Raw genomic sequence first — 14,784 nt, forward strand, 5'->3', positions numbered from 1 at the left:
TAGGAACTTTGGTATATATTTTCACAGTACAATTTCTATATCAAATATTGCTGCTTCAAAATTAAAAGGGCAGGCTTGCAAATGACTGTATTCCAAATTACATGAATGGGTGTTCTTGAGCCAATCCCAGATAGGTCACAACAAGCAATGGAAAAGCCAATAGGTCTTGCCTTTGAGTGAGGTAGTGGCGTTTGTTCTGTTGCCTTGTTCTACAGTTGTGTAGGTGTGTAGTGGTGGCAGCAAGGCATCATTAGCATAATGCAGTCATGTTTCTATGGACCTGCTATTAAGAACTGATGGGAGTAGTCCATTCTTTCAACATGCCATACATAAACACTAAAGAGTAAACATACCACTAATTGTGCAGTGCTCCATGGGAGGAAACAAAGCACAAGAGGAAGGATTAACCACTGGCAAGCAAGCCTTTTTAAAGGATAATCGAAGTTACAAAAAGGCAATGGGAGGACTGTAAGCCCCGAAAGTGTCGACATGTCTCCCCCACGCCCCCTCCAATCCAATCCAACCCGGTTGTTTATATTCCATCAGCACTCGTGAAAACAGCACAATGGTAATGGCTTTAGAAAATACTATACAAACCTATCAAAATATTTATGGATAATATGGAGGTTACAGCCAAAGTACTGAAATCAGTATGGATAACAGACTATATGATCTGTTTAGGGCCCTACTCCTCAGCCAAAGCAATGCCCCTGCAGTGAAGACATCTAACCAGCTGCAGAGCTTAACACAAAACTAGGAGCAGTATGCAAGATTCATGCATTGTGGACTCAACCCTTTTAAACTAGCACTGTGTATATTGGCTTAATTCATCTTTGAAGACATTTTCTTATCTGTCATTCCCTCCTCCCTTTCAGTCTTATTTAATTAAATAACTTAAGACAGACAGTAGTGCATTTCATCCCTAGAAATAAAAATTTCACTTGTATATCTGTCGTGCCACAATTTCAATGTTATCAAGGAAATTGTCAAAAATCAGAAAAAACATTGAGTAAAACATTCACAAGGTACAGTTAAAAAATGGTATTAAAACGCTGCACAAAAATTGGTAGCAGTTTTGGTGGTAAACGAAGGAGAAAAGGCTTACGGGCCGTCCTTATCCACACAAAGGAGCTGTGTGAAGAGTGAATTCTCACATTCGTAGACTTGCCATTTTTGTAACCGACGATTACTCCAAAGTGAAAGTGGGATGTTGTCAACATTTTACGGTAACTTGCAACGAAAGGTCATACAACTTTACTGGCGCAGTGGTATGTACTCAAAGACCATCAGATTTTACTGTAGACTATTTACAATTAGTTTACAAAAGACAATTTATTTTTCAGTTATTTATTTTCATCTGGATCGTATAAATGTTTATTTGGTTTTCTGAGACTGTGCTTGTGCCTTCAACACCTTGACAACGATCTTCTGCTCTTCAATTAAGAAAGCACGTTTGATCCTGAGAAAGAAAAAAAAATAATTAACTTGCAAATCACAAATATGAAAGACTACAGTACTATAGATAAATCTAAGAAACAGCAAGGCAGCTTAGTCTTAGAATAGCAACATGTTAGATGTAACTACATTAAACTACAACCAGAAAGGGGTCGGACCATCCTTGTCGAACTATCCTACAGAGCAGTTACAGGATTCGTCTCCAAAATTGAATCACATTGTTAAAGTCAATCTTTATGATAAATGAAGACGTGTTCCTTAATGCAATTCATTCTGCTAGTTCCAGAATCCGGTCACTGTTAAGGGAGCCAAACAAGGGAGAGGGGCTCCTAGAAATCCTTCTGGCAAAACTCAATTTCCCAACTGCACATGCTTGCTAAGTAACTCTAGTCCTAAAGCTCACCAGGTTAACACGCTCTGCCCATTTCTCATGGGGTGCAACTTGGCTGCTTTTACACAACCTGTGCGCCAATGCTTTGGTTTGTTTTACCTCCACAAACGTGATTTGCATTAAAACTGGCTGTGCACATTCACATCACGGAAATCAGGAACCTGCATCTCCCTAGAGCGAGTCTATGGTATGCTGCTTTTACTACTGGTCACGGGGTTGTGTTGCTCAGACCGCCAACATATTTCCAACCCACCAGGGTATCACGATTAAGAAAGGCATTTTGCCCGCCAGAATTCATAACGGCTAACTTTCCTTGATAACTTCCCAAACCTTTCCCTAATAAATCTAAGTATCAGAGAACAAGTCCTTATAAATTAAATAAACTACTAGAGTGCGAGAATTTAGGTTAATAGTTGTGAAGGATTGTAGTTTTACGTGGGCACAAGTAGCCCATTGTAGCACTTGACTCTCCTGGGGTAGCAGAGCAGCTCAAGACCTACTAAGGTGGTGGTGTGGCTAGTAATATCCATTCGCTGGAATACAACAACACTAACTATATTGTTCAGTCAGTGTCTTTTCTTAAAAAAATAAAAAAGTGTACTTTTATTATTACACACCCATCTAAATACTGAGCACTAAATTACCAAAATAAATATTCAGGTAAATGGTTTGGCTCCGTACTCCCTCTTTTGGACAAAGCTGTTACAGATTAGGTGTACTATAAAAAGGCTAATCAGATGCAGACTTCATAACTTCTCCTTTTCTGTGAGGAGAAGGTGGTTTACTCTGCTGAGAAGTAGAGTAATTAATTTGACCCAGTGGGGAGGAACTAAGGTCTTGAGTTGGGACTATGAGTGGAGCTAGGAAATTATGTTCAATCCTAGAGTCCCATAGGATACGTATATAATGTGTTGGGAACTGCAAAATCCTATTGTGTGCATGTTTTACCCCAGTTTGACACCTTGCAGGACTGTGCAGGCCTAGGTGGCGGAAATCTGCACTTTAGGGCATAATACAGTGAAAGTACTACAGATTTTACATCTTTGGATGCCCATTAATATTATAAAGCCTACACAAGGTTACCACTAATGCTTGCAAAGTCCCTCATGCACCAGGCCACCTGTGTGAAATTATGGGGACGTGCACAACAGAATCTCATACTTGTGCCCATGCAACTCGCCCAGTGCTCCTTACCATAACTGGGTTGCAGCAGCCTCATCTTAAAAGGCAGACATTGGCGATAACCATACTCCCTTCAACTACTGTGAATTTACAGTGATTGAGACACACCCACAGTAAAGGTCCCAAAACCAAGTAGACAAAATTCCTAGTGTACAAATGGGAGGTACCAATTTGCTACATATGGCCTTCAGATTTTTTTCTTCAGATGTTCATACACAAAATATGAGCTCTACCGATTTCTTAGGGGTCAAGCCACAGACAGATGGAATAAAGAGATTTCTCCAAACCTCAAATTTCGTTTTCTCTCAACTGATTAACCCTTTCGATGCTGATGACGAGCTCAGCTCGTCATCACCCACGGGTGTCGTGTGCTGATGACGAGCTGAGCTCGTCATAGTCCCACCAAAATAGCATTTTCCAGCACTGGGGGGGAAAACGCCCAGCAGCCATGTGGTTAAGGATATAATCCAGAAACACATGTGTCTAGAGATTAACAGCACTAACCTGCACCAACTGTGGCGAAACACTCTGCAAACTTTCAAGTAAGCATTTAAATTGAACTGGTTTTACCAGGATGCAAAAGGGCGAACTGTGCTGGGAGGTGATGCAGTGTGTTCCCATCTCCCTTCAGCCTTCTCCAAACCTCAAGTTCCATATACTCCAATTATAAAACCTCTGCATTGGTCTTTCAATCAGCTTTCACTCACACCACTTTAACCCCTTCAGTGCTGATGACAAAGCCAGCTCGTCATGGGTGTTACCTGCCCTGTGCTTATGACGAGCTGGCTTTGTCATGAATAATGGGGATCTTGATATTGCAGCACCCAGCGGGAAAACCCATAGCAGCCAAGGTGTTAAGGTAAACAGCTCCGCTTAGCATGAATGAATGAATTGAGTCTTATACCGCACAACTTAGCCCAAGGGCATCAAGGCGCCTAAAGATCGTACTGCTTGTGAATGTTCTAGTGCCAGACTACAGATAAGCCTCTACAAAAAGGTGCGTTTTCAGAGCTTTTCGGAAGTGTGATATGGAGGATTGTCCTGCCAGTTCAGGGGGGGGGGGGGGGGGGGGGAAAGAGTTCCACAGCCTAGGAGCCAGGGAGAAGGCTCTCCCTCCCCATCTTACTTAAAAAAAAACGAGGAACTGACAGAAGGTTTTTATTAGAAAAGCGGAGGGCTCTACAGGGAGAGTAAGGGTGTAGAAGGGCCCTAATGTCCTCCGAGCCTGAGCCATATATGGCTCCATGGGCAAGACTAAGGATCTTAAACGAGATCCTGGGCTGAATGGGCAGCCAGTCGAGGCTCTTCCTAGCTGCGGAGGCTGAAGAAAGTCTAGGGAGGTTAAGAACCAGCCTGGCAGCCGCATTTTGCGCTATTTGTAAGCGCTGAAGAAGGCTCTTACCGATACCTGAATAAAGCGCATTACAGTAGTCTAATCTCAAGGAGACAAGAGCCACAGTGACCTGCTTCCGCGCTTCGGGAGAGAGGAAGTGTGCAATCTCTCAAAACCCTGATGATCCCGCAGCAGGTGGAAACAGTCCTGCTGACCTGACAGTCAAAGGAGAGCGTGGAATCGATCAGTACACCCAGATTCCTGGCAAATTGAGAAGGAAGAGGACACGCCCCAAGGGACGGCGGCCACCAGTCACTTGACCAGATATCCTGGTTACCCCCGAAGATCAGGACCTCTGTCTTCTCTCCATTTAACTTCAGGAAGTTCTGGATCATCCATAAGGAGACTGCTTCCATGCAGTTCCTGAAGTTAGAAGCGGAGAGGCTGACCGATTGAGAGACGGAAACCATGATTTGGGTGTCGTCAGCATATGACAACACCTCTAGGCCAAAGGATCGTACTAACCTGGCTAGTGGGGCCACATAGATGTTAAAAAGTGTGGGGCTCAGGGAAGATCCCTGAGGAACCCCACATTGCACAGGTTTAGAGGGAGAGAGGAATTCACCCAGCTTTACCCTCTGTTCTCTTTGGCTAAGGAAAGAAGTCAGGAGGTTCATGGCTGAGCCGCCAACTCCAATCTCCCGAAGGCGGGAAATCATGACTGAGGGAGACAGGGTGTCGAATACCGCTGTGAAGTCGAGCAGGACTAGAAGGGTAGACTGGCCCATGTCTACCTTCGTTCGGATGTTGTTAATGACCACCATGAGGGCGGACTCAGTGCTATGGGCTCTCCGAAAACCATGTTGAGAAGAGTCCAACAAACTAGCGTCAGCCAGGAAGGCGCTTAAATGATGGTTATGGTGGGACTCAAGAATTTTAGCAGGGGCGGGTAACAGAAATTGTGCAGCCCTATGTACCACAACCATCAAATGTTTGTGTTGACTGCAGAAGACTGTAGTCCTGCATGCACATGCCATGCTGTTACCGAATTACCTTTAGAATGACAGAATATCCTGTCTAAGCATCCTTCATCCACTTTACTGAACTACAAAATTCAACTTAAAAAATATATGAACCGTAGAAAAGATTACCTTTCCTCTACATACCTCACCTCTTAAAAATACCATAACTTTAACCAACTAATATATGTACATCCAGAGGACAAGGAAGGAGAACCAACCCAAAGAATCTTTCTATTCATAAAATGCAGGCCATCTAACGCTAAGTGCTAACACAGAAAACACCAATATAAATCGAAATCACAATTTATGCCAGAACTGACAAGACTCTAGACTGGAATCACAGAAGAACCTATTATATGCAGATATCACAACTAAAATGGCTAGTAAATCATGACATGGCAAATGTCTTAGTCTTAAAACGCAATACCATCAGGTAGTAATATCTTGAGAAAATATCTGAACTGCAAGTTTGCAAAATAAATTCCAGGACACATCCAAACATTTCTCAGCACTGGATGGAGAAGCTCTCCCAATCAAACAAGTCTTATACCCACCCCCATTACAATCCCCTTCCTACAATTTAATTGTATACTGTTCCGACTCAGAGCAATTGCACTACAACTTTCTGCAATTCTGTCTGCTTTCTCAACCTAAACACATTCATGGGTGATTACACAGCTGGAAAAACTGATCAAGCATCTCTTAGGAGGAATCCATGGGCTTGGAGTCTTGTAACTTTTGCAAACCATCAACAAAAAACTGAATACAGTCCCTGAATAGAACGGTGATAACAGGCAATTTAACCACCAAATCCCTTCCACTGATCAGAGTACCAAAATGTTACTAATTCAAAACACTATTTTCTCAAAGAATACAGGACAGTGCTTGGAAGAACCTGAAACCCGACTCCCTGGAAACCACTAGAAGTACTTCAACATCCAAAAACGTCTTCAGTTGTCAGACATCAGCACTTCCAACATTTAAGGTACGGCTGAAGCCTTGGACACAATACCATACAAATAACACCTTCACTCAACTCATGCAGTTCAGAGAAATTTCAACTTAACCTAGAAATGTGACCATCCAATGCCCAGATTCAATGATCAATTTAAGGGCAGCCATTAAGAAAGACATTCATTCACATGCAGCTCTAAAGCAAAAAACAAAAGGCACCACCATCTGCCTTCTAACTAAGACCAACACAAGGTGTTCCCAAAGCATCCTTATCAAGTAGCACATAATTAGCAGACACAAACATATCAAAACCTTCACTTCTGCTGCCTGTAAATATCTGAAAACCACCACCCAACTAGACAGTCTGCCAGGTTTATTTCAGTTTAAAACCAGGAAGCTCAAATGACATGGTTAGTGAAAAAATGTTTGAAGAATATGAAGTCTTACTACGGCCTCAAAACACTTCTCAGCCTGACTTATGAAACACAAAGTTCAATGGCTCACATCTGCAAGACAAATACATACATCGAGTGGTTAAAACTTTGATTAACATGACGATTGGTATGCAGAGTGGGCCAAAGAACACCTTTGTTGAAATGTTACAAAGTGGCATCCAAAAACCTGACTGTCAAGACTGAGCTATGGCAAGAGGCTAGATACTATGGAAAAGGTCTCAGACAACAGCAGGAGTCTGCAGCAAAAGATAAATGAGCGAACAGACTTAAACGGTGCTGCATTTAAAAATAAATTAAAACTCATTAGGTTCTAATGGTTGCTCTCCCCAATTCGAGGGGCAGCGGAGCCAAGTCCAAAACAAGCCAATATTTGGTTAAGCAGAAAAGGACTCACCTGTCGCGTACACATTTTGCACACATGGAACCGCCATAGGCTCTGCTGACATGCTTCTTAGTTTTAGACAGTCGCATTAGCACTTTAGGTCGAACAGCACGGATCTATATAAACAAATATATTTTCTCAGTGTAAGGCAATAGAAAGTGTACTACTACCCTGTAGTCTTAAAGTTCAGCTTTAAAAGTAATGTGCGACCTACTTCGTTCAAGGACCAGATTATCCATTCAATACATTTCATTAAAATACACAAAACACATAAAACAGCTGGTGAAAACGGAGTAACCCCCCCCCCCCCCGTGGAGTGACATCTTGTAACTTTGCACAGGCCAAAGCATAATTACACTTTCATTACAAACTTCCACATAAGGCGATACAAGTAAGAGCTGCATTGCTATTTATCGATTCATATACAGCAAAAAAGAGGAGGGGTGGGCGGTTAGAGACAATGGTCAGGCACTTGCCAAAGATAGCAATAATAAAGATGTTAACGGTAAACAGAAAATAAATGATCGAAGATGACATGTAAGGTACGCATTTACATCCAGTTCACTAAAATGGCGTGCACCAGATGCATATCCTTTCAAAAGATCAGCTAGTGGACATCCCCTTCGCTGCGGGGGTGAATCCCCCGCTGTGCTCAGGGGGAGGGGCCGCACAGCACCCGCATGCTCATGACGAGCTGATTTCGTCATGAGCTACAGTGCTCCTGTGCTCATGACGAGCTCAGCTAGTCACAGGTGCATTGGTTCCGTGGAACGTTCAGCACAGCGGGGGAATTCTCCCGGCACCTGAGGCGATTATATTGCTTTGAGACATGAGAAAAAAAACTCAACGATGTGCAATCAGTATTTCTATAGGTATAGCACACTTCTATTTGCATGCTAGTGCTGACGTGATCTGGAACAGAATGCCATTTTCCATGGAGTAGTTTTTCATAGAGACAAAACTACTGTTTCATTTTAGGAACAGCCTCGATAGGTCATTCATTTCTGCTGCAGTAATAAAACCACAGCACATCTTCAACTATCACTGGTCACTAAAGTTACACAATAACCATCTGCATTCTTCACACTAGTTTGACTATATATCCCCCCTCCTCGTGACAGGTTTTATTTATTACTTTATGTTAAACAGTTTCTGCGAAATTTAAGGTTTGTAGGGGATTCTGGGTAAGAGAATGATGGGGGACCCACGCAAGCCATACCTCACTGGACTCCCCCGGGTGTCTAGTTTCCAGAAATGTGTGGGTTAGGTAGGTTGCCCTAGATGGCTGCCAAGCCCGGGGCCAAAAACTCATGAGACCCCCCTTGCAAAACCAGGTTGTTTTGTTATAGGTAATTTTGATGTCGCCTCAATAGGTTTAGGGCCCTTGCCTGTCACAGGCACTAGGTCTACCCACACAAGTGAGGTATCATTTTTCTCGGAAGACTTTGGAGAACGTGGGGTGGGTGGAATTTTGTGGATCCACGCAGATTCCCGAAATTTCCCCTGCAGAAATGTGAGGAAAATGTGTTTTTGGGACACATTTTTAGGTGTGGAAGGGATTCTGGGTAACAGAACCTGGTGGGAGATAGTAAAGTTACCCATCCTGGATTCCCCTGGGTGTCTAGTTTGTAAAAATGTACAGGTTTGCTAGGTTTTCCCATGTGCCTGCTGCGCTAGGGCCCAAAAAGCGACAGGTAAGCATATTGCTAAAAACAAATCTGTGTCTAGTCTGCTTTCTGCTGCCTGGGTGGTGGGGGGTGTTTGCCACATATGCCCCCAAGAGGGGCAGAAACACTGGCTACTTTTTTGGGGGTGGGGCATTGGCAGGCCCCACCCCTACACAAAAAAGCCAGCGTAATCGTTGGCACCTAGTGGGCTACTGGCCCCATCTGCCCCCCAGGGGGCATGAAGGCTTTTACTTTTGCGGGGATGGGGTGGGGGCATGGGCATGCCCATTTTTGGAGCCCCCACCATAATTCAAATCTGCCCAAAAATAAATCCCTGGCATCTAGTGGGCCATTTGCCCCCCATCTCACAAATGATCACTAAGGACGATAAATGTGCATCTGTGCCTGAGGTGAAGCATGAGTTCTCAATTGGTACACCCTCTGTCACTGGACAGCAGCTGCATGAAGTAAGACACCATGGCCTTCCTGGCTGCGCCAAAGAACTTTGAACACTAGTATCAATGCATCTGCCACTCTTCCAGCTTCCCATGCCACACTGCATTCAATCCTCAACCAAGTTGTTGTTTTACTGCTCCCAGACTCAACTCATCCCTTCAGCGCTACTTAAGACACTGCAGTTGTTTCATCGCGATCTTCAGGGAGCAACATGATGAAAGTGCCCGCAACATGATTAAAGTGCCAAATCAGAGCCACAGAACAATTGGCAAGTTTTTCAAAAAACAGAGGCTGTACAAGTGGATTATGTTTTTATGCAGTCATGTCAACATACAAGACTACGGTCATTACGATGGTTAATTCATGAGCGCTTTTTGTAAATATAAAGCGGATGCACAAGCACCCACATAATTCCCCCGTCCGTGGTAAAAAAAAAAACCTCAAGCAATCACAGAAAAAACATAGGAAAGGGACAGAACGCAGATGAAAAACTTTATACAACACACAGTAAACAACGCTATACAACACAAACGCCACGTGAAGCTACATACCGGACAATGCAGCATAGCTGTTATTGTCCCAGAAAGTGTAACAAAAATGGTACTGAAGCAACATATACATCCAAGCATGTTACACTGCGATGTGCAAAATCCAGTCCATATGGGCAAGCCAAAAAAGAGAGAGGGAACAAACAAGCCTCACTCCAAATCAAAAGCAAGCGTTTAAAATAAAATGTGACGCTTGCCAATGAAAAGCATGGGCGGAGCTTTCGACTCCACTTCCGAAAGCAACCAGATGACAATATTCAGCAGAGCGAGCAGCGCATGCGCCTCGACACTAGGCGAGACCTACAAAGTTTGGTAACCATAGCCCTTCTGGGATAAATAAAAGTGTATTATAGTCCCCTGCAATCCTGAACACCAATACTAAGGCACTATTCTGAAATATATTTATAATATAGCAAAATACAATGTACATAGTAACCCAGCGATACTAAGAATCTGCTCAACTTGGGTCATTACAAAAAGCTGTCTGATTAACAAGGAGGTGGATGGGTTAAGATAAAGGACGAGACTGAATAGAACATTATGAAAAATAAATCACATCCAATAAATGGTGTGCTGGGATAAAAGTAGAAATAAACAGCAGTATAACTAACGTACTGGCAGTGGACGAAGTTAGCTCAACAGTAGCAATTCTACTATAAACACAGCAACTAAACCCTCTATTTTAATGCATGGACGGCACACGGAAGTGGAAAAGGAGCATGTGAAAAAACAAATAGGACAAGGCAATACTCACACCACGGAGTCTTCCTGGGCAGATACCACATGCTGACTTTGGGGCTTTGCCAACCTTCTTGGTGTACAGATAGACAATCCTGTTACCTGGAGTTCGGGATCTAAGTGCAAGAGAGAAATATTAGAATAAAAGGGACATGGCAATGTAATGCAAAAATTAATACTTCTTACAGAAAAGAAATCTTACAGTCTGGTTTTGTTTGAGGTGGTGTTGTAGGACAGCCTACGGCGGTATGTCAAACGTTGAACCATTTTTCAACCTACAGAAAAATGAAAATTAAATAATTTAAAGTACAGTAACATAACCAAAGTTCCTAAATGTTAGTTTGGAATTCATTGGTGCTTTGAAAGTCCTGAATGAAAGCCCCGGGCAAAAAGCCAGCTCTGTGTCGCTTGTCCGTAATTAGCAGGGAGTCTTGAATTATGCAACTGGGTTGAGTGAATTATATGGCAAGAAAATGCAAATTAAGTTGAAAAATGAAGTACATTTTGTAATAGTTTTACTTCATATTTGGTAATTTGTACATTTGATAACACGGTCTGGGCTTTTGGTTGCACCATTGGTACCAGTTTAACACTAACAGCAATAAGTGACAAACAGGACAAAGGCCATTCCGCCACACAGCAACATATGTCCCTGAGAGTTTTTACTTCATTATTTGGTAAATTTGTACACTCGATAACACGGTCTGGGCATTTGGTTGCACCATTAATACTAGTTTAACACTTAAACAGCAATAAGTGACAGAAACAGGACCAGTCATTCTTTGCAAAGGCTATTCCGCCGCACAGCAACATGTGTCGCTGAGTTTTTATTAACTTTTGAACAGTTTTAGCTAAAAACTTTTTTTGGTTAAAACTTGCAAACTATTTAGCAGTTGATTATGCGGTAAATCTATAATTATGAATAAAGCAGCGACCGCATAATTCCAGTAGCAATGGTAATAAGTCTGCTTGAAAAATGTCACGTCAAGTGCTAGAACAAAAAAAATAACAATGTTTCCTAATGACGCATCATAAGGTTTAGGAGTGCTTGTGTGTTTTCTTGTCCACCTTCACCCAAGAGAACGCGCAACGCCGGTCCCTTAATTGCTCTACTGACTACCTATAACTAAAGGGGCAATGTTATAGGCACTTATTTATTGTCCACAGAAACTCGCAGGATCAATATACCAACAATTTAAATTCAAGCAATACAAACCAGACAGAAAACTGAGTTCCAAGGCTTATACTACTTTTCATACCACCTTTACGATAAGAAATAAGCAGGTGGCTCTGGTCTCTTGGTACATGCCGCCAAACTGTAACTCACTACCAGACAGTATTAGAGGTAGCCAGGGCCATATACAACCCTGAAGACAGTCAAAAACCTGAGGATTTCCTGGATAACTGCCACTAGCATCAAAACCCAGAAAAACCGTCACACCCTCAAGTGCAAGCTTAAGCTTACAACCCACGAATTGAAAGCAACTTGACCAGCAAACTTTTTATTACATGAGGAAGAAAAAATGCACGGTTCACTGTGGCATAGTTATGTACTCCCATATGAGTTAAGACCCACAATAAATTTAAACTTTAATACACAGCAGTCGGCAACAAACTAACTTATACCAATTAAATTCACATAAAACATCAGCTATTAAAGTCATCACCAGCACTGTACAGCCAAACCACCACATGAACAGGCATGGATTAACTGAAAAGATCTGTCACACAGAACTAGACAATTCTGGAAAATGTTAAATAGTTCACTCACTGTCAGTCCCAAATATCTATACAAGCGGACCATTTCTATACGTCTCACACAGAATCAGATATGGGAGGATAATAAAAAACGCCCATCCCAACAGGTGTCTCCATTTCTCCCTCCAACCATTCCAGCTGAGGACCACAACTATACACAAATTCTCAGATTGGACAACCCAGACCAGTAACCAGATAAGCACAGAAACCTGCAGAGCTGTTCAAAGTTACCAGCATGCATAAACCAAAAAAAATGTGCACCGCTCTTACATTTCACCATCCAACACACTACCACGTGCTGCGTCCCATATAACGATCTCCACACCTCGGTGGTCATCACGCACAGCATGGACCAGTTATGATCAAAACAAAAACATTCCAATAAACACCCTACATTTTGAAGCGCGCTTCTCATGTAGGCAAGCACTTCAATGTAAACCATAATGATGCTATGTGCTATATAGATGCTTCAATACCAGAATTGTAATGTTTAACATACTTAGGTTGATGCATTACATGATTATAGTGCTAAGACTTATCACATAGCCAAATTGACTTTCAATATAAATGTTGAAATCTCCTCGCTGCAGCTTAAATTATTCACTTGCGGGAAATGCATAACATCCAAACCCCGAAAAAGAAATAAATGAAACGTGGGAGCCCCGATTATAAACACGTTTCATTGATTAGAGGAACCACCGAAAATGTTCCGCCCAGTTATTACAGATATTCTCTTGATAGCAGGAAATACTTTACATATTTGAAAACCACCACACAGATGTAGAACGGATAGCATTTGCGACAATTCAATCCCCATGGCTATCAAATTGTAAATGAGCACCCGGTAGTCCGGTAGAATACCGAAATAACATGGGGGGGGGGGGTTACGTCTAATTTATTTAATCGAGGGACCCTCTACCAAACTCGGATACCATGTCGCCAAACGTAGTTCTATTTGAGAAGCTCAGCAAATGAATACAAGTGCAGATCATGGTCTAAGAGAGGAAAAAAGGTGTAGGATGTGGGCATTGTGACTACAAATCCCATGTCTATTTGTGTGTGTGAATGGGGGGGGGGGTGATACTACCTATGTTGCAAAACTCAAGTTAAGATGCAAACAAACATGGAAAAGAAAAACAAACGGATTGGCTGAAAATGTGGTGTTTAAAATGGGCACGCGGGGGGAAATTCTATGTTAAGTTCTTAGAGCACGAGAAGCTGCGAACAAGGCAACGGATTCTTCGCGCCAGCTTACTTTGCACCGGTATGGGTGGGAGTGAGGGGAGTTCTGAAACCAACATAGATTGTGGCGTCTGCTTTTAGGTTATGCTAGAAACGCTATTGTCGCGGAAGCTGTGGCAGCACTGTCATCGTAAGGCAAGTATTCCAATTGCTATAACGTTCACTAAGTCTTCAAAACTACCCATTAAAAGCAACACTTTGCTCTGCAGGTGCAATACTCTGCAGAGCCGCGAACTCACAGACATCGATTTTGGTAAAGATGGGTTTGTAACGCTAGAATCGTTCATGGGTGAAAGGCGCCCTAACGAACATAAATACAAGACAAAAATACTCTAATTTCGAATTAAAAAACGGAAGCGCTGCCACGCATGCAGAAAGTCCCGGAGTTAATGGCGCTTTTCTCTGTACTACAGACCCGGTTCTTTCTCCAACGCCCACCCCCTTACACGAGAGCTGTTGAGCTCTTACAATGTGGTCCTAAAAGCCACATAGTGCATCCCAACTTTTAGGTCAACGCGGTCCTATTTCGATCCCTTGCAAAGGGCCGATGGATACGGATTGTCAGGCAATAGCTAACACGAAAATCTCAAAGCCGCCATACCTGCAGCAGCCGTAGCCGGAAGAGAAAGGAAGGAGGAACTACAGGGTTAAAGTTGAAATGCCACCGGGCCCAAATACAACATCACTTCCGGTTTATAGTGCATGAAACGCGAACCTCACTAATAATATGCCCTTTCATCCCACGTTAACGTAGAAGAACAACAATTTAATATGTTGGCCATTCGTTCAATACATTATTTACAATGTGACCATGCCGTGATTGTTCAGTCAAAATTTTAAAATAAGAAAATGTGTAAGAATTGATTAACGGATAAGCTAAATATAGTCCTTTTTATTTGAATATTTGCAAAAAAATTCGCACCGCTAAAGGTTTCAAGACTGGCTAAATGTCGTTTGCACCTTTCCTTTTTAACAACGATTTGAACATTCAAAGATGGAGCAATGTTTCGCCAGAAAACGTTCAGATGCAACGATAAAGGCAGCCATCTTGAATCTCTCAAACGCTATCTTTAGAGCCTGGCTATTCGTTTCACAATAAGAGGGACTTCGTCTGTTATACAGTGTTTAAGTTATTATTTTGCAGATCTGTTTTTTAATCTGGTAGAAATATATATCACTTGCCTTTAAATTACTTACACAA

The 14,784-nt window shown here is 42.4% G+C and overlaps 1 protein-coding gene across 1 annotated transcript; it reads right to left on the reverse strand.

Annotated features, from left to right (window-relative positions):
• Window positions 1–1,313: 1,313 nt before the first annotated feature.
• Window positions 1,314–14,255, reverse strand: RPL34 (ribosomal protein L34). The gene is made up of 5 exons (XM_086962008.1): window positions 14,185–14,255; window positions 10,786–10,858; window positions 10,600–10,699; window positions 7,187–7,290; window positions 1,314–1,459 (listed from the first exon to the last, which is right to left on the reverse strand). The coding sequence occupies exons 2-5, from the start codon at window positions 10,848–10,850 to the stop codon at window positions 1,375–1,377; spliced, it is 354 nt and encodes a 117-aa protein (XP_086818134.1). The 5' UTR covers window positions 10,851–10,858; window positions 14,185–14,255; the 3' UTR covers window positions 1,314–1,374.
• Between the last annotated feature and the right edge of the window lie 529 nt (window positions 14,256–14,784).

Source organism: Lissotriton vulgaris, chromosome 3_1 (assembly GCF_964263255.1).
Source record: "Lissotriton vulgaris chromosome 3_1, aLisVul1.2, whole genome shotgun sequence".
In the NCBI taxonomy this organism is placed as follows: domain Eukaryota; kingdom Metazoa; phylum Chordata; class Amphibia; order Caudata; family Salamandridae; genus Lissotriton; species Lissotriton vulgaris.